Source organism: Bombyx mandarina, chromosome 23 (assembly GCF_030267445.1).
Source record: "Bombyx mandarina strain Sakado chromosome 23, ASM3026744v2".
NCBI lineage: Eukaryota > Metazoa > Arthropoda > Insecta > Lepidoptera > Bombycidae > Bombyx > Bombyx mandarina.
Genome location: NC_143229.1, coordinates 2,066,267 through 2,093,234, shown reverse-complemented (window position 1 = coordinate 2,093,234; position 26,968 = coordinate 2,066,267). Strand labels below are relative to the sequence as shown.

General features: G+C 38.5%; 1 protein-coding gene across 1 annotated transcript; it reads left to right on the top strand.

Annotated features, from left to right (window-relative positions):
• The first annotated feature begins 306 nt into the window (after positions 1 to 306).
• Positions 307 to 26,468, top strand: sotv (exostosin glycosyltransferase sotv). The gene is made up of 7 exons (XM_028179787.2): positions 307 to 992; positions 1,647 to 2,406; positions 2,794 to 2,977; positions 5,198 to 5,357; positions 14,025 to 14,145; positions 17,440 to 17,598; positions 19,467 to 26,468. Exons 1-7 carry the CDS (start codon positions 463 to 465, stop codon positions 19,686 to 19,688), a joined length of 2,136 nt encoding a protein of 711 aa, XP_028035588.2. The 5' UTR covers positions 307 to 462; the 3' UTR covers positions 19,689 to 26,468.
• Positions 26,469 to 26,968: the final 500 nt, after the last annotated feature.

Below are 26,968 nucleotides of genomic sequence, written 5' to 3'. Positions count from 1 at the left end.
ACCGGAGCCTATAAAGGTTACAACTAGCAGTCCATTTCGGCTATGACAAAGATTTAACTCTATTATTTAACAGCTGTTCCTTTAAACAAGAACGCATGACTCAATAATTCATGACGAACATAGCTAGGATAAAAGAAAGGAACTTTCGCAGACACACAAAGTACTTTACCACCACTAAATTAAGTTATCGCAAATAAATACGTCTTGAAAAATACTTCAGGCCATTGCTAGAAACAGCAGTGTGAACAGCGTTCTAAAATTTGCTAAAATTTTGACATTTCGATTTGGAATCTGATTGCTGTCAAATTTTATTGTCAGTCGTGCGTCAATTTTCTTTCGTTTAAGTTAGTTAGGTGAAGCTGGGATAAGTGTTTTATCATTTTTGAATGAGAAATAAGTGAATTATCAATAATGGGTACCGCAAACGAATTGCCAGGATCAATATAACGTTTCAGATCACAAATGGCTGCTGACTTGCTGTTGAAAGCGAGCAAGCATTCTAAGTATTTACCGTATAGAAATTTTTTGTATCATAGATTTTTTGTGGGACTGCTCTTGTTTATAGTGATATCTTTAGTGTTAACAGTGGTGTTCAATGCGTTTAGTGGTCCTTTGCCGCGGACTAGTGTTTACGAGTCTATTGATTTGAATAAAAGAAGCAAAGTGGTATTATCACGCAATGCTCCGTTTTCGCAGATTCGATCTGCGAATTGTACATATTGGGATTGCTTCGACGTCTACAAATGCGGGAGAGGAGGTCATGATAAGATAACCATATACATTTATCCGTTAAAAGATTATCAGACTGAGAATGGGAATTCAATATCGCAATTTTCTAGAGAATTTTACTTGATATTAGATACAATAAAACACAGCAAGTACTATACGACAAACCCAGAGGAAGCGTGTTTGCTGGTCCCTAGCATAGACATATTAAATCAAGCAAGTTTCTCTAAGAGTGAAGTGTCACAAGCTTTGCAATCTCTTTCTCAGTGAGTATATCATATGACAAGATTATGGATATTTATTGAGTACTAGCTGACCTGGCAGACTTCGTAGTGCCTCAATCGATAAATAAAAAACCTAAACTTTTGTATAAAATAAACTTAAAACAATAAAAGGAAAAACAAAATTGTTATTTTTCTTAAATTCCGAGCTTTTTCATATTTATCTACCTTTTAAACCTTCTCTGGACTTCCACAAATAATTCAAGACCAAAATTCGCCAAATCGGTCCAGCCGTTCTCGAGTTGTAGCGAGACTAACAAACAGCAATTCATTTTTATATATGTAGATAAGTTGATGGTATGTTTTGTTGTATAAATATATTCATGAAATGCTATGTTGACCAATAAGTCTCTATTTGTTTAAGTATCTTGTTGATATTTATTGTTGACAGAGAGTAATTTAAGTTAAATCTGTAGAGATAGGTAGAACCAGCCTGCCTATTCCTGCTGTGAAACTGCAATTTTTTAACTTACACTGCTAATATGCCATTTTTCTATACAAATGAGAGTAAATCCTCTTATCTCACAGTGGCGGAATTCTGATCATTTATATCGTTTACCACTTAATACTAGTGTATACATTAAAAAGATACTTTCATAACTTTTCAATATTATTAAAAAATGATTAATTCTGTAACAGTTGGAATAATGGTGAAAACCACCTACTGTTCAACATGCTGCCTGGATCACCGCCTAATTACAATCCAGTCATCGACCTCAATACTTCAAAAGCAATTATAGCAGGTGCTGGATTTAATACATGGACTTTCCGCTATGGCTTTGACATTTCTGTACCAGTGTACAGCCAAATTGCTGAAAATATTGATAATACACAACCAAAAAAGAAAAACTATCTGATAATATCAACGCAAATTAACATCCCTGAGAATTATCTTGAAGATTTACAGAGTACTGCATCGTCGTCTAATGATTTACTATTACTCGACGAATGTAAAACTGGGGATGTACTTGATTACACTAAAAGATGTGAATACACCACAGGCCGTGAGTTTAATTACCCAGATATATTGAAAGAGGGCTTGTTTTGTTTGGTTGTAAGAAGTGCAAGACTTACTCATTCATTATTAATGGATGTTATTGCCTCTCAGTGCATACCAGTGGTTATATCGGATTCTGTAGTTATGCCATTCAATTCTCATTTAGACTGGCATAGAATAGCAATGTTCATACCGGAAGATAACATAAAGAATTTGTTAAAGATCATCAGTTCAGTCAGTAATGAGAGACGTGGTGAATTGTTTTGGCAATTGCGTTGGGTTTATGATAAATACTTTGCGAGTATAGAGAAGATAACATTAGCAACATTAGAAATAATTAACGAGAAAGTGTTCCCATTGGCAGCTAGGACATATGAAGAATGGAACATGCCAGAACATTTGGTAAAGTACATTATATTTTTACTATTATTAAAAGTTTGATTGCACAAGGTAACTTTAAAGTAGCTTTTTGAAAAATATTATTTTCTTAGATTAACTTAGCAGAAGAAAAACAACGTATTTTTTGGTGTATTTTTTACTGGCTTACTTCGCCCTCACGATAACCGACAGTCTATATGTTGTGATGGACGATGTGTATCGAGTTCCATTAAATCTTAATGGCAGTCAGCCTCATCTAGAGCTATTAAAAAGCTATAAAATGAAATAGTTAAATATATATGTAAATTTTATTATTTTCATGACCCATTCTGCTAAAAATGCACTAGAATTTAAGAACTAACATATTAAAATTATATGGAAAGCCATGATAATGATTTGTTAACTTTACAGTATGGTCCATCGAATCCACTATTCCTACCAGTGACAGCGCCGAAAGCACCAGGCTTTACTGCGGTCATATTAACGTACGACCGGGTCGAAAGTCTGTTTACGCTGGTCAAGAAACTAGTCCGCACCCCGAGCTTAGCCAAGATCCTTGTCATATGGAACAACCAAAAAAAAGCGCCTCCACCATGTGAGTATCTTTCAAACTCATACTCATTGATAATTTACTAATCTAATCTTTAATAGACATCACAATCAGTGCCTAAAATCAGGATATTATTTAAAAAGTAGTAGCACTGTTAGTTAGGATACCTAATAAAATTAGTAAGTAAGTATGGTGTTAAGACAAGATGGTGATAAGATAAAAACCCAGGCAAGTGTGTCAGACATAACAAAGTGAAACCTCTGTAGTCATGCTAAATGCTCACAGCTGAGAATAAAAATTTCGGATATTGCCATATATTATTTTCATAGTGCATGTAATTTTTTTAAATAATTTTAAACTAACATTTCGTTATCGTGTTGTAGAAGTATCGTGTTATTAGAGAATTTTGGGGAATTTTTCTTTTCATGTTAGAGTGGAACCGTACTGTCCCACCTGGTGTTAAGTGGTTACTGAAGGCCATAAACATATACGATGTAAATGCGCCACCCACCTTGAGATATAAGTTCTAAGGTCTCAAATATAGTTACAACGGCTGCCCCACCCTTCAAACCGAAACGCATTATTGCTTTCACGGCAGAAATAAGCTGGGTGGTGGTACCTATCCGCGCGGACTCACATGAGGTCTTACCACCAGTTAAAAATAGGAGGGCTATGTGTATTTTTTTGTAGTTAGGTTAGAAAAAAGTGAATGTAAATAAAAACAATGTATCAATGCAGACCTGCAAATAAAAATCACACCGTACTAAGTTACAACACGGCGGAATGCATACGACATGTATTTTGCGGGATAACTTTCAACCTTATAATTAGTGGTATAACGCACATTTCACTGGAAAACAAACAGATAAACAACAGTTTTCGATCCAATGGATAATAAAAACAACAGAAAATAGATTTTCATGCGTTTAGCAATAAGATTGAATTTCGACTACACCGTGTTTTACATTTCCACACTGTTTAATTAACAGATGCCTTGGAATGTAAATACGGAGTGAGTCAAACCGTTGTTTTTAGTGGAAACTGCAAGGAACTGCAACTATGCTTATGCATTTTGTCGTTATATTAGAAATTTTAAATTTCAATAAGATTTAATTTATAAAATTCATATGCTGTACTGTATGTATCCTTAAACTGCACTGCTTAATGTATTTATGAGAGGAGTCGTTTTTTCCATTACTCACGCCTGGCTTTTTTTATTCCCTACCTATTCGATGGTAGCCTGAGAGGCTATTGAAGCCACGCGCGGACGGGTAGGTGAGCTCACGGGCTTAGTCTGAGCGAATTTGCTAACACTAGACCTAGTAAGAGCAGTTTCCTACCTATTTTAGTAACCTCGAAGAGTTGGTTATTCTAAATTCACCGAGCTATTAGGTGAGCTCACGGGGCTCAAACCGGGGTGTTGCTAAGGCTGGCCCTAGCAAGAGCAGTGCTTCGCAGAATCTACCACCGGATCGGAAACGCGACCCACTGAGAAGATCCGGCGAGAACTCAGTGGGCCGTGTCAATGGGTTAATTTACTCGACGAGTCTTTCGTCGCAAGTGACGGGTTTGGCGAGGACGGTGACTGGTTCTTGAGGTACCTAAAAGCGCCGTTAATGGATCGGGAGGATCCGTAACGACGTGCTTAGGACAATAAGAGCAGTGCTTCACAGAATCTACCACCGGATCGGAAACGCGAGTCACTGAGAAGATCCGGCGTGAAACTCAGTGGGCCGTGTCTATGGGTTAATTTACTCGTCGCGCCCTTCGTCGCAAGCGACGGGTTCGGCGAGGACGGTGACCGGTGCTTGTGGTACCTAAAAGCACCGTTAATGGATCGGGAGGATCCGTAATGATGTGCTTAGGGCAATAGCTGTAGAAGAGGGGTAGACGAGACTACGTATTTCATTAGAAAAATTGGTACCTGCCTGCGGGATTCGCACACCGGCACAGCTGCGTCGTTCGATACGGATGTCTTATCTCTTTTTTCCCTACCTAGCTGATAGCCTTCACAGGCTATTTCAGCTTCTCTTTGACGTGTAGGTGAGCTCACGGGTCTCAAACCGGGAGTGTTGCTAACACTGGCTCTAGCCAGAGCAGTGCTTCGCAGAATCTACCACCGGATCGGAAACGCGACCCACTGAGAAGATTCCGCGAGAAACGCAGTGGGCTTGTCTTATCCCGCAGGCCTCGACGCCTTCTAAAATTATCCACAGTAAAGCATATTCTTATAAATATCTAATGCTCTATTAAATTTTGTTTTAGCCGCCCAGTGGCCGGTTATCAATAAACCGTTAAAAGTGATACGGACGAAAGAAAACAAATTGTCGAACAGATTCTTTCCATACGACGAGATCGAAACAGAATGTCAGTTGACTATCGACGATGACATTGTCATGTTGACGCCCGACGAACTGGAGTTCGGGTAAGTACTTTTAGGATTTTTTTTATTTTGGGACTTATGTGAATTAGCCACACGGATTAAAGTAGATAACCCGTCCCACGGGCGCTTATTGATATTAAGACATTGGATTATTGTTTGTAAACAAGCTTAAGAAACTAAAAATACTTGAGAATACAACATGCGAAGGAAGTTTTCGCTCCACACCATTTGGTTAATGTTATAATACTTGTTATATTTCTTTCTTTGTATTTGTAAAAATGTTTAATGACCCTTAAAGAGCATGATTGCTAGCAAATAGCAAAATAAATAATATGTTTGAGTTCAAAAACAAAAAAAGAACACGCTGTACTAGGAATTAATCGTTCCTTTTTTCCTGATGGTACTCGTTAAGATATTGAGCTAAAGTAATAAAATTATTGTATTGTCATCGGTACTTGATGCGTGAGCAAATTTTCAAATTTGATGTTTTGAATTCGGTGAGAATTGCGTTGAAAGATTCTGTTACATAGGTACTAGTATAGGTAGATACTAGTCAAGGTAAGAAATTTGAGTCTTTGAGAAGTAAAGACAAAGGGAAGATCATCTTCGGTAGTTCGACAATTATTGTTTGGAACTTGTTTATACATATCGAAGGGTGAAAGGCTATTTGGTTTAAGTGACTATTCTGCACGTCTACAGGAGAGCTGTTTAAAGTAAAAATTTGGAAAAAATTTCTTAACAAAAAAAAACCTTTGTCTACTATAATAGAGTAAAGTTTAATAAAGTTCAATTAAAAAGTTCGAACTGTTGAATGCTAATACCAAATAAAATGGACTTTTAATTAAAAAGATAAATGTCGCGTGTTAACCGAAATGTCTCTTAAACTAAATAACCTTACAGTTTACACCCCTCGATCTATAATGAACAATAATAAACCGTAAAATTTCAGTCTCAATGGTGTTTACGACTCGCAAATACCACAGAAAATATAGTTTTTTTTTTCATATATCATAAAGAAATGTGTTCCGCTTATATAAGTAATATTTAAGAATTATTGTTATGTACATATCGGCGCTTGAAAGGCAAACGTGACTAAGCGTCAATGCGTGAACTTTACAGTAGACCAATTTAAAGCTGAAATAACTGAATTTTTTTCTATTTTAACGAATCTAGCTGTACGATTGAAATGATTTTAATAGACCTAGAAATATATATTTTTTGCGCATCGAATATGGTTATTACCTATCATTTATGTACAAAGCAGTTATTGTCGCTTAGTCACGTTTGCCTTTCAAGCGTCGATATGTAGGCTAATCTTGAAAATGTCGTTAGCGCGATTCAGGCATCAGACATCACTGGTGGTAGGATCTCTTGTGAGTCCGCAATCACTGGTGGTAGGATCTCCTGTGAGTCCGCACGGGTAGGTACCACCACCCCGCCTATTTCCGCCGTGAAGCAGTAATGCGTTTCGGTTCGAAGGGTGGGGTAGCCGTTGTAACTATACTGAGACCTTAGAACTTATATCTCGAGGTGGGTGGCGCATTTACGTTGTAGATGTCTATGGGCTCCAGTAACCACTTAACACCAGGTGGGCTGTGAGCTCGTCGATCCATCTCATCATCATCATCATCATTTCAGCCTATCGCCGTCCACTGCTGAACATAGGCCTCTCAAATAGATTTCCAGTGCGACCGGTCCATTGCCACCTGCATCCAACGAGACCCAGCGCTTTTTACTAGGTCGTCGGTCCATCTAGTAGGTGGCCGTCCCACACTGCGCTTGCCAGTACGTGGTCGCCACTCCAGGATATTTCTGCCCCATCGACCGTCCTCTGTTCGTGCTATGTGGCCGGCCCATTGCCACTTCAGTTCACTAATTCTACGGGCTATGTCAGCAACCTTCGTTCTTCTACGGATCTCCTCATTTCGGATTCGATCACGTAGAGAAATGCCGAGCATAGCCCTCTCCATAGCTCGCTGCGCGACTTTGAGCCTTCTAAAAAGATCCCTAGTGAAGCACCACGTCTCCGAGCCGTAAGTCATCACTGGTAACACACATTGGTTGTACACTTTTGTCTTAAGGCACTGAGGTATTTTGGACGAGAAGACGTTGTGCAGTTTACCGAACGCTGCCCAGCCGAGTTGGATCCGTCTACTGACCTCTCTCTCAAAGTTGGACCTACCTAATCTTACTGCCTGTCCTAGGTATATATATTCGTCAACAACTTCAAGAGTAGAGCTCCCAACAGTAACTATGGTGGGTGCAACATGGACATTGTACATGATTTTTGTTTTGTCCATGTTCATTTTAAGACCCACTTGTTGAGAAACCCTACTGAGGTCACCGAGCATACGCCCTAAATCTTCCAGCGACTCTGCCATGACCACGATGTCATCGGCAAACCGAAGATGAGTGATGTATTCGCCGTTAATATTGATGCAAAGTCCTTGCCATTCCAGAAGCTTGAAGGAATCCTCCAGAGCAGTAATAAACAGTTTCGGAGATATCACATCTCCCTGTCTCACTTCTCTCTTTACAGGGATTTCCTTCGTGCAATGCTCCTGTACTCGGACTGACATGGTGGCGTTATTATACAAACACTTCAATACTTCGATGTACCGGTGGTCAATACGGCACCGCTGGAGAGATCTAAGGACCGCCCATGTTTCGACGGAATCAAAGGCTTTCTCATAGTCCACAAACGCTAAGCATAATGGCCGATTGTACTCTTCGGTCTTCTGTACAATCTGCCGCAGCGTATGTATGTGGTCTATGGTATTGTAGCCTTTTCGGAAACCGGCTTGTTCGATAGGCTGGAAGTCATCAAACCTGCGTTCGAGACGCTTCGTGATGACTCGAGAACAGCTTGTAGACATGGCTCAGCAGTGCTATGGGCCTATAGTTCTTCAATAAGATTTTGTCACCCTTTTTGAAGAACAGGATCACAACACCCCTGTTCCATGCCTGTGGCGGTTTTCCATCGAGCAAAGAGGAATTGAAGAGCTTCTGAAGGACTTTCAGTACCGGCGTCCCGCCCGCTTTCAGAAGCTCCGTAGTAATTCCATCCTCGCCCGGTGCCTTGTTATTCTTAAGCTGTTTGAGAGCCATCCTAATCTCGTACAGGCTGATGTCCGGGATGTCTTCGGTGTAGTGTCGGGTTAGCTTGGCTCTAGGGTCTGCAGCTGAACCGCAAGGTTCCGAGGAGACCGAGGTAAACAGCTGCCCGTAGAACCTCTCTATCTCCCGCAGGACCTCTGACTTATTCGACGTTACACGTCCATCTTCGGTCTTCAGCTTCGTCAGCTGGCTTTGCCCAATAGAAGCGTCTCTTGCGAACACTTTAGAGCCTTGGTTTCGCTCAATCGTCTCTTTGATACGCTGAGTATTAAAGGAGCGTAGGTCGTGTCGCAAGGACTTCATGATATGTCTATTGAGTTGCCTATATGACTCAGCGTCCTCCGAAGTTTGGAGCGTCATCAAACGTCGACTAGCCATGAGGTTTCGGGTGCGGTCGGATAGTTTCTGAGGTCTATTCTTACGGTGGGTTTTGAAAAATTTGGACCCTACCGTACGGACAGTCTCTACCAGCCTGCTGTTTACATCGTCCACTGATGCGTCCATCCATCTAAGCTATAAAAAAAAATAAAAAAATGCATCTGTCAAATATCTTAAGTTGTACGATGGCTACCGTCACAATATGAAGTGAGTTTAACTTCATTTCAACTGTAGTTTCATATCGACGGGAGAAAACAGAAATGTCGTAACTTGCATTTTGGACTAAATAACTTTTTTTCAGAACATGTTCACAACATATTCTTGTGCATATAAATAAAATAAAGCTTCGTATGGTTTGAGTCACATTTTCCTACGATTAAAATTTTGATGTTTTTTTTTCAACTTGCTATCTCTATAAATATAATATGAGTTATGAATTTTTTTAATAGTTTTATGGTTCTACCGTAAATTTACGTTTTTCTAGTTACGACAATTCCACTTTCTTCCGTCGATATAATCTATATTTATCGCCGCAGTCATGCTAGCGTGACAATATTAACGTAGTGAAACATAAATATTATGGCTGAACACCTTGTCTCTGTATCGCATTGATATGTATAAAACGAAAGCGAATCAGAAATACGTTTGTGAGTCACGCGATCTGCCCGTCAAACTGTCACCGTTTAAACATTTACTATTGAATATAATATGTATATAGTGTTCGTAATTATTATAGGCGAAACGGTAGGTAAGTGATTGTCATTGTCAACACGATGTATCTCAAAATTATCACTTCAATAAAGCGGCACGACACGAGAACCCTATCATCGTGGCCGCCGGTAACTACATTCCCGATCCTGCGGACAGAATGGAAAGCAGTCGACGTCGCTCCAAACACGTCATTTCGGATCCTCCCGATCCACTAACGGTGCTTTTATGAACCTCAAGCACCAGTCATCGTTGTCGTCGAACCCGTCGCTTGCGACGAAGGGCTCGACGAGTGAACTAACCCACAGACACAGCCCACTGAGCTTCTCGCCGGATCTTCTCAGTGGGTCGCGTTTCGATCCGGTGGTAGATTCTGGGAAGCACGGCTCTTGCTAGGGTTCGTGTTAGCAACGTCTACAGGTTTCAGCCCCGTGAGCTCACCTACTATAGTAGAATTATTATGTCCGTGCAGTTTGGGTCAAAAAATCGGAGCGGTGAAGCAAATATTTCACTCTCTCTTCCACCCACGAGCCTTATGGACGGGGGCATAGTGATGCGCATTATTGTTTTCGATAAGCGCTATCGATAGTGTATTTAGTTTTATCATTTTGTGGGTTCGTGATAAAAATGAAAGTAAAAATCACTAATCGAACACTTACACCACATATCGCCGCAGCAAGTTAACGAGAACGGCAGAAATTAACACTTTGTAAATTTTCGGGATCTATTTTCATTTCAGTTAAAAAATTTAACACATTGTTGATAACAACACGTGCAAATATTATTTTGAATAAATTCTGCCGTTTTGGTACAAAACAAAGAAGTAGCCATTGTGCCACTAAGGAAATACAGAGAGCGAATGCTTAAAACACATTTCTCTTCGACATATGTACTATAATTTGCAGGTAAGTACAACAAATGACTCATAAAATAACAATGTCTCACCACCCTTCGTATACCGCCCGCCGCCGTGGTGTACCTGCCTTCGATAACTCATTTGTTTTTATGGATAATGGCGTTGCGCCCGCGCAACATGCTCACCACCTTAGCCGGGCTATGTTTTATGACCCAAACTGCACCGACAAAATAATTCTACTATAGTTAAGGTTATGCTGAAATAGCCTCTCAAGGCCTCTCAAGCTTAGGTAGGACAAAAAAATCAAAATTGGGCGATCGAAAACTTATTTTAACACGCTTTTATTAGCTTATGTACTTAAGTTTGTATATAACGAAATCTTTGAACGTCATTCTCAACAACTTTAAGACGTCTGATTAATTTGAATATTTTACGACATCAAGGACCGATGACAATGCTGTTACGCGCTGGGGTTCGGGATAAATAAAACTACCACCGAAGTACAAATTAAAACTCTATTTAACACTTAGAACACTTACAGAACATTTTAAAATTCTTAATTCACTTCTTCCGCTTCGCTTCAGGTGTTCCGTTCGATGTTTCGTTTCGAGTAGATCCGATTACCAACTGCTTTCGTGTCATCTCTGCAACGCTTTTATAGTCGATACAACATCTCTACAATTATCGAGAACATTCCTGACAGGTCGAGTAGTTTCGATATGTGTTTCCGCTTTTTGTTAGTAGATGGCGTTGCACTTCTCGAGCGTTCTCGATTACACTAGTTCTTTTGATATTCGTTTCTGCTGTTCGACGACAGATGGCGTTATTCTTACCGGCGTAAAAATACAGTTATTTTATAACTTCGCCCTGATATCCTCACCAGTATCAATAGGGTAAATAAAAAATGAAATAAATTGTTAGTTAGATTTTTATTTAAGCGTGTTTTGTTTTAGTTTTTTAACAATATATTATGTCTACTGGTTTTCGAAACGCAATGTAACACAGTAATGTTGTCAATCAGCCGATGCGCGAAGTCAACAACCTTGGGGAACGCGATTTTATCTTAGGTTACGGGTTAATGGTTTGTGCTCTATCTGTATTTATGTTAGAGTGTACGTTATTTCCACTACGGCTTTGAAAATACCTACCGTCATTATATCTGTGACTTCGTGTGCTGAATGTACCCGGACTGTAATAATTTTAGCCTAATCCATTCCACTCGAATTTATAATCACCAAAATAGATGATATCGATAGCAAAGTAAATGTTTTAAGATTTAAAACTTCCTTAATAAGCTAAGTCAAACTCAAACTGTATGTACTGGTCAAAATTGGCTCGCTTTGGTGGCAAATCGCTACCAAGCATCGCGGGAGCTCCGTCACCCGCTAGGCTTAACGTAGGGCCGCTGTTCCAACTCCATACAAATTTGAGTTAACTTTTACGCGATCGTGAAGTTAAAAACTCGCACTAAACACATTTCAAAAGAGGCTTGTGGGGTACTTAACGATAGGCTACGGCCTGGCTCCGCCTTTGGCATTGCCGAAGTTCATGGGCGACGGCAACCACTCACCATCAGGTTGGTATGCTCGTCTGCTTACAAGGAAAAAAAAAACTGGATTTCCTCGAAATCGGTCCAGCGTTTCGGAGTTTGCAGGGAACATTCGACTTTAACATGTATAGATTAGCGGTAGTGGACATAAATTCGAAACTGATTCGAACCAAAAAAAAAAAAAAGCCAAGGCAATATTTAGTACGAAATCACGAAAAAAATCAAAAGTTATTGTTTTCCCCATAATTCGGCGAATGTGTTTTAAATTACTACGGGCTTTTTGTTGTGGTAATGTATCGATTCGCGCGCCGTTGACCTTAAAGTGTCATTATCGAACGACCTTAAATAATTATCGTGAGTTTTAACGCGAATTATTGCTATTTGTCGTCACATGAACATTAAAGTTTTTATTTTTTGAACGAAATTTATTGCTTAGATGGGTGGACGAGCTCACAGCCCACCTGGTTTTAAGTGGTTACTGGAGCCCATAGACATCTACAACGTAAACGCGCCACCCACCTCGAGATATAAGTTCTAAGGTCTCAGTATAGTTACAACGGCTGCCCCATCCTGCAAACCGAAACGCATTACTGCTTCACCGCAGAAATAGGCAGGGTGGTGGTACCTACCCACGCGGACTCACAAGAGGTCCTGCCACCAGTGATTACGCAAATTATAATTTTGCGGGTTTGATTTTTATTACACGATGCTATTCCTTCACCGTGAAAGTCAATCGTGAACATTTGTTAAGTACGTATTTCATTAGAAAAATGGGTACCCGCCTGCGGGATTCGAACACCGATGCATCGCTGGATACGAATGCATCGGACGTCTTATCCTAAGGCCACGACGACTTCTAGGTCTCCTCTGGAAGCGCTCGGGCAGCTATTAGCAAATCCCGCCCCTCCTGGCTGAGACCCTGCTCGTCTACCTGTCCTGGTGAAACTGGAAATGCCTCAGGGCCACTACTATTTCTTTAACCCAAAAAAATAAAAAACAACGATTGTAAGGGTACTTTGCAGCAATACTTATGCTGCGTTTATTTTATCACATTCGCTTAAACATCAAATGGGACGTGCTAGTTTCTTCACCAACGCTAATAAAATAAAGATCATACGTTTGTTTATAAACTCAATAGGGTACCGGGAAACTATTTCTTTTATTTTATTCAGTGCGTGTGACGTCATTTGGGGTTAAATTAAATGACCAGTTAAGACGAGATAAATGTATTACATAAGCTATTATCTGGTACGCTATGGCATTAGAAATACCATCTAAATCAAATGAATGCTTTCGATCATAGGGAGCAGGATGCAGGATGTATGTCGCCCCCGATAAGTACTATCATCCTGCTTATAGCTGTTACTAAGTGCTCTTATTTTCCGGCTTGAAGGATAGGAGAGCCCTCATTGAGACTTAGACCTCATATTTCAAGGCGAGTGATAACTTTCACGTTATGATATAGTTTTGGTAACCCTTCTAAAAACGGCCTTACAATATTTTTTTTTTTTTTTTTTTATTGCTTAGCTGTGTGGACGAGCTCACAGCCCACCTGATGTTAAGTGGTTACTGGAGCCCATAGACATCTACAACGTAAATGCGCCACACACCTTGAGATATAGTTCTAAGGTCTCAGTATAGTCACAACAGCTGCCCCACCCTTCAAACAAAAACGCATTACTGCTTCACGGCAGAAATAGGCGGGGCGGTGGTACCTACCCGTGCGGACTCACAAGAGGTCCTACCACCAGTAATAACGCAAATTATAATTTTGCGAGTTTCATTTTTATTACACGATGTTATTCCTTCACCGTGGAAGTCAATCGTGAACATTTGTTGAGTACGTATTTCATTAGAAAAATTGGTACCCGCCTGCGGGATTCGAACACCGGTGAATCGCTTCAACACGAATGCACCGGACGTCTTATCCGTTAGGCCACGACGACCACAAAATATGTTTTAAAGTTGTTTGTTTTCAAGTAAATAAATGAGTATCGGCTTTAGTGGGTAGGGGTCCGGTAACTGCTTAATAAGTATTGGGTCTTGAGCTGCTTTATCTCTTGATGCCCCCAAAAAAATGTTCGACCCCCTCTGGTTTCAGTTTCGACGTATGGCGTGAGTTTCCGGACCGGATCGTCGGGTTCCCTTCGAGGCTCCATCTCTGGGATAACGCGACTAATTCTTGGCGTTACCACAGCGAATGGACTAATCAGATTTCTATGGTGAGTACATTAAAATTCATTTTTGTTTGTAGCCTTTTTTGTGTGATACATTTTTTTCCATACGTAGTCGAAATGGCTGAATGGCCAAAAAGGACTGTGTCTGAGCAAAACAGTACCAATAACTTACCATTTCGTATGCGAGATGTAAAAGCGGTTTAAGTAAACTTTTACTTTTTCGTCGGTCAGTGTGTTTTCCAACGCCAATCTCTCATATGATGAGAAACTTTGCTGAGATTTCAGATAGAGGTTTTTTTTTGCGTTCTATATACGTTTGCGGGATAGCTATTGACAATGTTTTCTTATTGATCCTTATTAGCGGACAAACTCACAGCTCATTCGGTGATAGATGGATAGTCAAAGTCGATACATATCGTAAAGTGACCTGTTTCCTTAACTGCTCGTAGGTTTAGTTCAAATAAAGACTCGTAATTCGGGAAAATCGAAATAGACACGAGCTATAAAAATAACATCATCGTGATGCTCTGACGTCAGAGGGTCTGCCCTTCGAGAGTAAATAAAACCAAACTATTTATAAAGTTATTGTTTCGTTTCTAACACGTTTGGTCTTGTGCGCTCAAGAGTTTAATATAATATATATTTATTCGGTTTCCAAAAGTCGTAGATATAACTGAAGCTACTTTTATTACCCTGTAAAACAATGTATTGAATTAGACGGTAGTCGGAAAAAATATTCAAATATCGACACCTTAGGCGTTGGTGACCGACATAAAGTATTTGATTCATCTGAAATAATAATGGTTACGTTCATTGGACACCTGGCTCTCACCCAGGTTCGATTCGCCGTGTCGGAACCACAAATGTTGCGTTTTCCAGCCGGTGGAGTGTAGGCAGGGATATCGCAACATGTGAAAATGTTGCGTTGTGATAATTGAGCGTGGACTGTATTTATTGTTTTAAGATATTTATTTTACCTTTATATGACAAATGAAATACTTAATACATATTAGAGAAATATAAAATTGATGTGTTGCTCTTGGCGGCTAGATTTGAAAGATAAAACGTGTCATGGCGGACGTCGTTCGCTGACCTTTTGACGTTCAGAAACTTAACATATGATGACGAACCAACCGGCCCTCAATTCGTTGGCTCATTGGCGTAGTAATCAATCAATCTATATGTTTATACTTTAAAATAACGACAAGATTAAACTGACCAATGATTGTGAGATGTGCGTACAATCTGGACACGTTCTAAAGAAGGGGCTAATTAAGATTTGACCTTTAGTTCGCTACAATTGGCTCAATTTGAATGAATGTTTGTGTCGAGACCGCTTTATGTTTGGTGTGTCACTTTTGTTTATACCAAACGACTTATTGCCGTCGTGCTGGCAGAGCGCGACGCAACCGATCTCAAATAGATACAGGACAAGTTCTTCTGTCTCTTAACTGAGTGGTCGTGACCATCATGTAGTGTTTGAGGGTCGCGATGTCCCACCATCCGTGTTCGAAGTCTCCCTACTGCACTCATTTAGAGGACCTCTGTATCAACGTGCTAGTATATGATACGCACAGCTAAGTTTGGGCTGGTCGGGACTAGATAAGCCATGGCTAACATTCGATTGGTATTCATTCGTTTAGGAAATTACTAATAGAACAGCACCTATTAATATACCTAATAATGAATGAGGCACATAAGCCTGATTGGTTGTGCCGCTGGTAAACATTCACCGACAAGCGGGCCGAATGCGATGGCCTTTAAAAAATTCGCATTCGCATCGTATGGTATCAAGTTCGTATTTTGTATAAGATACGCCTATGATAATGGATTCTTCGGCCCAAATCAAAATACTTCTGGTTTTTCAATACGTCAAAGTCAAAATCTTTAGCTTAGCTGGTGGGGGTAGTTTTACGTAAGAACCCACTCTGGGCTATGTCTGAGTACAGCGGTGTAGTAATTGGCGATTCAGCTCCGATTGTCTAGCGATCTTAAGTTGATTACGAATTGTTTGAAACTTTCACGGCTGTCTTCATTACGCACACTGTTGTTTAACGGGTTCTTACCACGATTTAAAATTTATTTAGTTCCAAATATTCCCCGACAGAATACCGTTTAAAGAACCCGTTAATTTGAATAATCGATTTTGTAATCTTCGTTTATTATTTTAACTACATAGTTACGTATTTGTTTACAATACTTTAAGATAATAAATGATTATTACGACGCCAAGGAACACGATCAGTGTAAATCACAAGCGAAACGAGCACGCTGCGTTTACCATCTATTTTATTCGCAAATTGGCTCTAAGCTTAAGAGTGAATTCTGAGATTGAAATCTCTTAAATCTAACGACCCAATCGCTGATTGTCTCTCTAATCTCATTTAAAAGGTTCACCGTTTGATCGTTTCGTAGCGTCTGGTGACGGCTCTATAATAGTGGTTCACTGAGTTTTTGCCGGATTTTCTCAGTGGGTTGCGATTCCGATCCGGTATTAGAATCAGCGAAGCCCTGCCCATCCTAGGGCTAGTTAGCAAACCTTGTTAGCAAATTCCCCGGAGCTCGCCTACACGTTAGGTAAACCTAGTGTAACTCCTTATGGTTACTAGGATAGGCAAGCAAAAAAAAAAAGTGTTGGCGAGTCAACGACCCGACGAATGCTTTATCTTAGATGACATCTTTACGCTATCGTAGACTTAGTAGATTAGATTAGGAGGTCTTTAACTTAGTGTTTGATGCCTCTGCAATTACGTTTGGACTGTAAACGTTATACATGAAATAAATAAATATAATAAATATTTACTAACAATCACGCCACGTTAACTGGTCCCGTGATAAGTTCGAAAAGAACTTGTGTTACAGGCACCAGATAACGGAAATAAATGTAAGATTTTTATTATACACATACATATATTTAATATACATCCATAACCCTGGAAAAGACATTTATATTTATCATACAAATATCTTCCCTTGGCGGGATTCGAACCCGCGACCCCCTTGTGTAGTGACCATGTCACCTACCACTACACCAGACGGCCGTTAAAATATCTGGTAGGTCTTTAGATAAATGAGAGGTGAAGTCAATGACTCGATTAGATTGTAATGAAAGCATGTTTCCGGTAGAAGGGCTGCATAGATTACAAAGTTACTTCGCAACCTATTTTTAGAGATAAGTCATGGTGTAAATAGGCGAAGAAATGGTGATTACTGCTCATAGCATGTTATGGGATTACTCAACGCGTGAGCTCCCTTGACGGGCAAAGCTGGCTTGTGCTACAATTAAGTGCCTTTACGAAAGGCGATCAGGAAGAATGATTTTGCGAAATACTTTTCCAGGTTTTAACCGGAGCCGCGTTCCACCACAAGATCTGGTCCTGGTACTACACGTATAAGATGCCGTCCGAGATCAGAACGTGGGTGGACGACAACTTCAATTGCGAAGACATAGCCATGAACTTCCTCGTTGCTAACGTGACCAGAAAACCTCCAATTAAGGTGAGATTTTTCGGAATCTACTAAGGGTTTTTTATTCGTGATGCATTGCTTTTTTTCATAGGAAACAAACAAACCATGGTTGGCTTTGTTAAAAGTTGATTGGCAATTGACCGTGTCAAATGGTAGGATTATGAGATTTTTTAAGTATGCGAATGCCAGTTTGTGGAATTATTGGTGGAAAGGATTGACTAACTTTAGCTCCTGAACATTGGTAATGTTAACAGATTTTTTTCTAATGACACATATTTCACTCGTGAAGTTATAGTTATAATAGACTAGCGACCCGTCCTCGCTTCGCTTTTTTTTTATTGCTAGATGGTTGGACGAGCTCACAGCCCACCTGATGTTAAGTGGTTACTGGAGCCCATAGACATCTACGACGTAAATGCGCCACCCACCTTGAGATATAAGTTCTAAGGTATCAAGTATAGTTACAACAGCTGCCTCATCCTTCAAACCGAAACGCATTACTGCTTCACGGCAGAAATAGGCAGGGCGGTGGTACCTACCCGCGCAGACTCACAAGAGGTCCTACCACCAGTAATTACGCAAATTATAATTTTGCGGGTTTCATTTTTATTACACGATGTTAATTCCTTCACCGTGGAAGTCAATTGTGAACAGTTTTGAGTACGTATTTCATTAGAAAAATTGGTACCCGCCTGCGAGATTCGAACAGCGGTGCATCGCTCAACACGAATGCACCGGACGTCTTATCCCTTAGGCCACGACGACTTTGCTTCGTAAACTGTAGTTTATTATAAATTTCTCCACTATTTAATGGATGTTATTATACATATAAACCTTCCCCTTCAATCGCTCTATGTATTAAAAAGAACCGCATCAAAATCCGTTGCGTAGTTTTAAAGATTTAAGCATACATAGGGATATAGGGACAGAGGAAGCGACTTTGTTTTATACTATGTAGTGATGAATAATATACGATTGTGATGTCTTCGATTGATCACTTCACTCGTCCAAGTAATAATAAAGTCTAAATAAGATCCTTTTAGATAAAATGTATTTGCGAAGGTGTCGAATGTTTTATGGGTGGTGGAACGTCTTATGAGCCCGCACGGGTAGGTACCACCGCCCTGCCTATTTCTGCCGTGAAGCAGTAATGCGTTTCGGTTTGAAGGGCGGGGCAGCCGTTGTAAATATACTGAGACCTTAGAACTTATATCTCGAGGTGGGTAGCGCATTTAAGTTGTAGATGTCTATGGGCTCCAGTAACCACTTAACATCAAGTGGGCTGTGAGCTCGTCAACCATCTAAGTAATAAAAGAAATCTTTCTCCTTGAAACTCCTAAACTTGAGAGTTCGACATCAATCTTCAAGCTCATAACATTAGTTCTGTTCGTGTAACACGAGACTCTTGTAAAGGATAAATAAATTCAGCGTGTAACAAAATAAAGTTTTTTTTTAAACCTCCCAAACTCCTCACTCGTTCACCTATCGAAGTAATAAAAAAAAGCTTGTTTTTGGAACAAATTTCCTTATGGGACGACGCGGAGGGGTACCCTAACCGGGAAAAAACGTCCGTAACGTAAGATTTTTATTAGTAGAGCACACAGTGTACGGCTTAACTTTGTAATAACGTACAAAAACTAACATATTTTTTTATCATTCATTGACCACGAGCTCAGAGCGTTCGTTTGCGCAATACACTAACTCTTATGCAAACAACCGTGAATGAAGTGTACCACAATAAGTTCGCACGTTACCGAATGACCGTGGGTTGTTGCGAAAGCTCCAGTTTTATTTTCTTTATACCTCGAATAGAACTTAAAATTAGTATTTTTATTATAAGGAATTTCGTTCCTATCCGGTGTCTCACGACGCCACACATTTTTTTTTGTTCAATCCAGGTTACACCCCGTAAGAAGTTCAAGTGTCCGGAGTGCACCAACACGGAGATGCTGTCAGCGGACGCGCAGCACATGGCGCAGCGCTCGGCCTGCGTGGGGCGCTTCGCCTCCGCCTACGGGCACATGGCGCTCCGCCCCGTGGAGTTCCGCGCCGACCCGCTGCAGTACCGGGAGGCGGGGGCCGGCGTGCCGCACGCCTACCCCGACATCGGCGCCCTCTAGCGCGGTACGTGGGACCACTCCTAGCTCTGTATTAGGCCCGGTGTTTCAGCTAAACTCTAAGAATCACTAGTATTTATAGTCAAGATCTCGACCATAAATGGGAATAATGAGTCTTGTTTAAGGGGGGGGGGGGGAAGAGCGACTGAGATATATCCCTGCCCCGAATGAGAAACTATTGGGTTTCAATTTAAACGGACGGAAAATAATAATTGTCTATAGTCATTGTCAATGTCAAGATCTTCACTATAAATGGAGGTGATGTGTCCCGCTGCTTGAGGAAGGGAAGTGCGAACTAGTTAAGCCCCAGCTCCGAATGAGAAACCATTGGGTTTCAATTAAAACGAACGGAAAAATAATAATTGTCTATTAGAAGGAGATCTACTTAGTTAGATAAAGTTTGTGGAATTTTCTAGAAATCGCCACGAAAAAGACTTCAATCAGCTAGTAGTACTGGAACATTGACAGGTTTGATATTGACGAGTGTCAATATTGTTTGTGACACTAGAGTTTTGTTGTGACGAGATGACATTTCGATTTATTTATTAATTATTTAACAGTGAAATGTCATTTCTAATGTCACTCGGATGTGTGTGGATGTGGTCATTAATTGATGCGTACGTTCTGTTGTAATTGAAAAAATGTTTGACGGTAAACGTTTTAACAATAAGTAGTTAATATTTTTTTACGATTAAAATCAAACGAAGATGGTCACTTTTTAAATATAATAATTGACGATATTAAAGGGTTAGTTGTGGTCGGAATTTGAAGCACTTTTATAAAACAAACATAATAATGAAATAGTGCCTGTTGGCCTTGGACATTACTTCAAATGCGCTTTTGATTTTAAAGTTGTTCGAGAATAACTATGTTTTCATCTACTGAAGTTACGTACAGTAATAGCTCTCTATTCGCGCTTCCTTCGCATTTTCACGGATAAAAAATGCGAACCAATTCTTCATTCGCGGCTAAAGATTGCTTTATTCGCGAATCTAATCGGTATATCAAATTCAAATTCCAAATCATTTATTTCAACTTAGATGTCAGTATAACACACTTGTTGAATGTCAAAATATAAATAACCATGTTAACTCTACCACCGGTTCCAAAAAAAGCCGCAGTCCTGAGAAGAACCGGCGAAACAAACTCAGCGGGTTTTTGTTTTTTCACAAATATTTACTTTTTTTTTTTTTAAATAAGTAAAAATATTTACAATAAACGAAAAAACAAGTCAAAAATACAATTAAAAAAAAATTATAATAATGAAAAATGAAAAGGCCAGGAGCGAACGCCTCATTCCGGCTCATATCGGTACATACATATTGATAAAAAGGATTCCAATATGTACGTATCCAACCAAATGTCCTTTGTAAACGCGTCGTCAAATGAATTAATATAGAAAAGAAAATAGACCTTATCACAACTATGCCTAAAGTATGCTGTTAAATTTTGTCGTCGCTGTATTGGTTCCTTTGACGGAAGCGTCTTTCGCCGCGATTGACGTTTTTGATAATGTAAACAAACAGAAAGAAATCAACCTTATTGCTCAGTACATATAGTATATTTTTAAATAATTAATTTATATGACAATTAAAATTACCATTTCAAATTAACGGTTTCTGTATACGCGGCATATTTACGGAACATACACCCCGCGAATAAAGAGATATTACATTTGCCAACTATGTACCCGAATTGTTGCCAGGGAAACGTAAAATGAAACGATTTAATTTGTATCATTTTTGTAAGAGAGCTTCAAATACCGCCCAACGATTGGTGTGGACAATAAAACGGAGAGAAGGCTGTATGAGATATTGAAATGGGAATTCGTCCCTATTACCAGGGTATGTAGGGTTAAATTCGATTGTTTCAGAATAAAGCATTACTGTAGAATCTATAGTCGTGTATCTAGATTCATAGATCGTCTTTTGGTACATTAACGCATCTATATAATATTGGAAATCAATTAATTTTGTATTACGAAATCAATTTATATTAATATGGTTAAATTATAGTATTTGTAAGTGAATGAATAAATAATTAGATATTACATTCATAATGTATGTTAAAAAATGGATTAATTACATATATTTAAAATGGAAAACGTTCATTAATTTAAAATTTATTGATTCACTAGCAGAAATGGATTTTTATTTATTTAGAATTTAAAAAAAACCTAAGTCTTGAAATATATCTTCTACCCAAACAAAAGAGTGCCATAATGAAATTATTACTTTGCTTATCAATATTATAGTGTTACGTTATTTATTTTTAAATATAAGTGTAAATATAAGTACATAATATACTATTTATTTAGAATAAACAAGATGATCGACTTGATTTTTGATTCATGCACGAATTTGATATGAAACAATAAAATTGGGGAAATCATAGTCAATTTTTTTTTTACAGAACTGGAGGTAGTGTAATTAGCAACTTTTCATAGCGGAATGAATTCAATAAATGATTTGCGCTGTAATCTTTAATAGGAAAATTGAAATAAGTGGTTAAAAGGAAAATAACTCGTTTGACAATTGAAATCACAAACACAATTGTCAAATGAGTTAGTTTCTTGTATTGACAGTTGTACTGACAATTGTGTTTGTGATTTCAATTGTCATTTTATTTGGATATATACTATTATAAAAACAAAGCTCGAATTTTGTTTGTTTGTTTGTAAAATGCATTGATATTAGCCACGTAGTAGTGATATTGATACTCTGAAAGCATTAGTGAAGTTCAGTTTGCCCATAAACGCTGAAGACATTAGCGTGCATTGTGTTTCGTCACAGCGGTTGTCATTACGGATCCTCCCGATCCATTAACAGTGCTTTTAAGTACCACAAGCATCGGTCACCGCCCTCGCTGAACCCGTCGCTTGCGACGAAGGGCTCGACGAGTGAATTAACCCACAGACACAGCCCACTGAGTTTCTAGCTGGATCTTCTCAGTGGGTCGCGTTTCCGATTTGGTGGTAGATACTGCGAAGCACTGCTCTTACTAGGGCCAGTGTTAGCAACACTCCCGGTTTGAGCTCCGTGAGCTCACCTACACGTTAAGAAGCTGAAATAGCTTCTCAAGGCTATTAGCATAGGTAGGAAAAAAAGTCACAGCGAGACTGAATAAGAACAAATTTCGAATGAATAAATAATTATTACTAATTGTAACTTACATTCTGGAAATGAGATTGGTTTTCTTGAATAATTAATTCATTTTATTGTACATTGTACACGGTCTATTTACTTTTGACAGTTGACAGCTAAAACGAAATTGCTAGAATAAAAAATAAAAACTGTGCTGAAAAAATTATGTTATAAACAAATGCACTGACGAAAGTCAAGCACGACATATCGGTGTTTTTGCGAGGACTATAGACAAAAAAAAATAAAGTGTCCTAGAATTTAAGTGTTGTTTCAATTTTTTTTCAAGGCCTATAGGGTGTCCATGATTTCAAATTTACAATAGATCCAAATATTTAATGTATTTGTTAAGAACGAAGGTAGTACGAGTGTAGTATAGATAAATGTTTGTTTTTGTAAAATATTATGTAATTTTGTATTGTATATAGATGTGTATAAATGAATTGGATGTAAGCCCGCACGGGTCGATACCTCCGTCCGTCGCTTGTCACTGCTGTATCGTGATGCGTTCCGGTTTGACTATAGTTGTTATTGCTCACACAGTGCAGATATTAGTTTTCTACTGAACACGTGCTGCTGTCCGTGGACCAGCACGGCAGTTCTTATATATAAAAAACTTCAGAGGTGTCAAGGGACACCCGGATGGAACGAAGTTCCTTTCGATTAATTAGTGAAGGAATTGTAATTTTTTTTTAAAGTTATAATAATAAATTACGGCATTATGAAGAAGAAAAAAACAATACTATGAACTAAATTACTATTGTTGAAACGCTATCTCGAGAAACTGTACTCATTACGCGGACCAATCGGATACGAGCAATGTCACGCGATAAGCGCCTACACGTTGATTGGTCAGAATGACGGATCTAAAAAGTGTCGTGACAACTTTTCGTAAGAATTTTTTCCGTCTAGCCCCCTTTCACAACGCGCGATAAGGAACTTCGTTCCAATATGTGTTTTAATTAGGCGCAAATTTTTGCCCAATGATCGATGTTCGACAATAACCACCGAAAACTCGACATTTAGATTAATCTTATTTATTATTAATTTAAACATAGATTTACCATTTTTTTTATGTAAAAAAAAAACATTTTTTTCTTAGTACAACAAAATTTCGTGAATATGTTCTGAATAAAAATAATAATATTCATTATGTAATATGTACGTGCGTGTCACTAAACGGCTGGATCGAATTCAATGATTTTTTTTGAGTCTTCGTAAGTCTCTGGATTGTCAAGATACTGAACAATTACACTCGGTAGGTGGCTAAGATCGAATTTCAGAATTATTTTGACACTAATTTCGACGTTCCAAAAATTAGATTAATGCGTGCTCTAGAAATAGAACTAAAATCGCATACAAATTTGTGACAAACAATCTTCATGTAAAAGTTTATTTTTAAGTTATAATAAGTAACATCTACCAAAGAGTTATTCGGACTAGTCTCTGTAACATGGATAGGTATTTGTTTTTGGCGATTGATTTTTTTGTTGTTGTTCTTACGACAAAAAGTGTTACCAAATTAAAAAAAGAAAAACATCTCCGCGTAAATCTTTTGTTTTATTGATTTATTATCGAATTAGGGATTAAATGTGTCGGTGACTTACTTTGAAAATTTTGCGTTTAATAAAAATACTAAGAATGCAAGATATGTTATGTAAAAGTTTTTTTTTTAATATATATTTTTATTACGAAAGAAGCCTATAGGTACCTATTTGTTACATTTGTTTTTGGAAGAATCGTAAATATTTTACTAAGTATCAGCAATTTCACTAGTATTTCGATTAACTTAGGTACAAATTTATATTGTTTTTATTAAGTTTATGATTTAATACATTTTATAAATAGTTTTTTTTGATACACGAGTATTAATGAGCAGCTATGTAATAAGTCGATTGATGGCTTTAGTCTTTGTAGTGTTGTCTTTAATGTGATTTGGAAATATATCAAATTATGTAAATACATACGTATTAGTGTATTTGTAAATATAGTTGTATCGATTCCTTGTAATATCGATTGTAGTGTTATGTTTTATTCCATTACGATAAGGTTATTAGTTGTATGTTTTGTTTGTAAGTTTGAGTAAAAACACGAGATATGAATAGTTTGCTGTTGTCTGCATCTGAATGAACTGAGCGTTTAAAAATGTAATTGCCTCCGTTTCGTCAAATTTTTTACCAAGATATCGCTTTAAACTCTTAGTCTAAGGAGTTTGAAGTCGTCCTGGCCTAAAGGATAAGACGTCTGGTATCGCAGCGATGCGACTGTGCCGATGTTCGAATCCCGCAGGCGGGTACCAAATTTTTTTTATGAAATACGTTTTTGACAAATGCTCACAAATGTCTTCTACGATGAAGGAATATTTATTAACATTCCTCCTATTAACATAGCCTCGCGTAATAAACGTCAAAGGAAGAATATATTATGTTAGCTAATTACTGGTGGCAGGACGACGTTTTGGTTTGAAGGATAAGTTAGCCGTTTTATAGTACAATTGGGACTCATGGGACTCAACCTCATGTCTCAAGGCGAATGATGACGTTTGTGCAGCGATGTCTATGGACTCCGGTAAACAGTTAACGTCATATGAGCCCTAAGCCAGTTCATTTTCAGATGCAATAAATAAACAAAACATAAATAATTATTAAACCGATAATTTTGAAAGCCAATTCTCATTTTTATCTTTAATGGGGATGATTTTGAATTTTGATTATCTTCTGTGTTGTTTATATAGAATTTTTTAAATTTTTTTTTATTGCTTAGATGGGTGGACGAGCTCACAGCCCACCTGATGTTACGTGGTTACTGGCGCCCATGGACATCTACAACGTAAATGCGCCACCCACCTTGAGATATAAGTTCTAAGATCTCAGTATAGTTACAACGGCTGTCCCACCCTTCAAACCGAAACGCATTACTGCTTCACGGCAGAAATAGGCTAGGTGGTGGTACCTACCCGCGCGGACTCACAACAGGTCCTACCACCAGTAATTACGCAAATAATAATTTTGCGGGTTTCACTTTAATTACACGATGTTATTCCTTCACCGATGTAGGGTTGTCTGTAACCACTCGTTCATAACTACCGGATTTGTTTTGTATTGATATAGGTACATATTCACACAGCAGTGCTTGGACATCCTTTAAGCTTATAAAATTAAGTTTTCAATCTATTAAATGAATGTTAGATACACTTTTTAAAGCATTGATGAAATATCAGAAGGTTGAAACCCAAAAAGTGTTTTTTTTTGCGTTAGTCACAAAACTTACAGTTTTAGGCAATTATTGTTAATTTATAGTATTTTTAGTGTTCTAGCAACACTATCTGGCAGTTGTGTTAATAAAAAAAAAGGCTAATATATTTTGTTTTATAATTACGATTAAAATATTATCAGTCATCCTCACGTTTTTTTTTTTAATGTAAATTATGTGAAATGAATTTTTTTGTTTGTAGATACGTAGATCTGTGTTAGACTTAGTGAAGTATGTATGTGTACCTATAAGAAAAATTTACTAAGCAATTTTTTTACAATTGAGATCGTGTTGTATGTGCTTAGAGTCGATTTTTACGTGTACATCCGATCAATTTGTTGTAAATAGAACACTTATACATACAATAAAAGAAGACATATCAATTTATAAATTTTGTTGTTTTTTTTTGTCGGTACAACTATATATTTTAATTTCCATGCACCTTTATCTGACTAGAAAGAGCATTTATAGTCCGTATTTCATGTTGGAGTATTACTTGGCGGTTAGTTTATGAGGAAAGCCAAAAACGAGAAGCTTGCGGAGAGTACTTAAAGGTAGGCAGCGGCTTGGCTCTGCCCCTGGCATTGCTGACGTCCATGAACGACGGTGACCACTTACCATCAGGTGGGCCGTATGCTCGTCTGCCTACAAAGGCAATCAAAAAAACGAGGCTTGCGTAGGATACTCAGCAGAAGGCAGCGACTTGGCTCTGCTCCTGGCGTCGCTGACGTCCATGAGCCACTGTATCCGTTTACCATCACGTGGGCCGTATACTCGTCTGCCTATGAATGCATTAAAAATAATGATTGGGAATAATAGCCCTTCATGTATCCACAGTACCGGACCAAGGTTTCATTCGTCGATCTAAAGTTATAAATAACTAGTGGTTCC

Bases quoted from the DNA above. Each gene is read 5' to 3' on its own strand.
- sotv (XM_028179787.2), top strand. From the start codon at position 463: ATGGCTGCTGACTTGCTGTTGAAAGCGAGCAAGCATTCTAAGTATTTA. The intron at 993-1,646 runs GTGAGTATATCA...ATTCTGTAACAG, and splicing joins GCTTTGCAATCTCTTTCTCA to TTGGAATAATGGTGAAAACC. The intron at 17,599-19,466 runs GTGAGATTTTTC...TGTTCAATCCAG, and splicing joins CCAGAAAACCTCCAATTAAG to GTTACACCCCGTAAGAAGTT.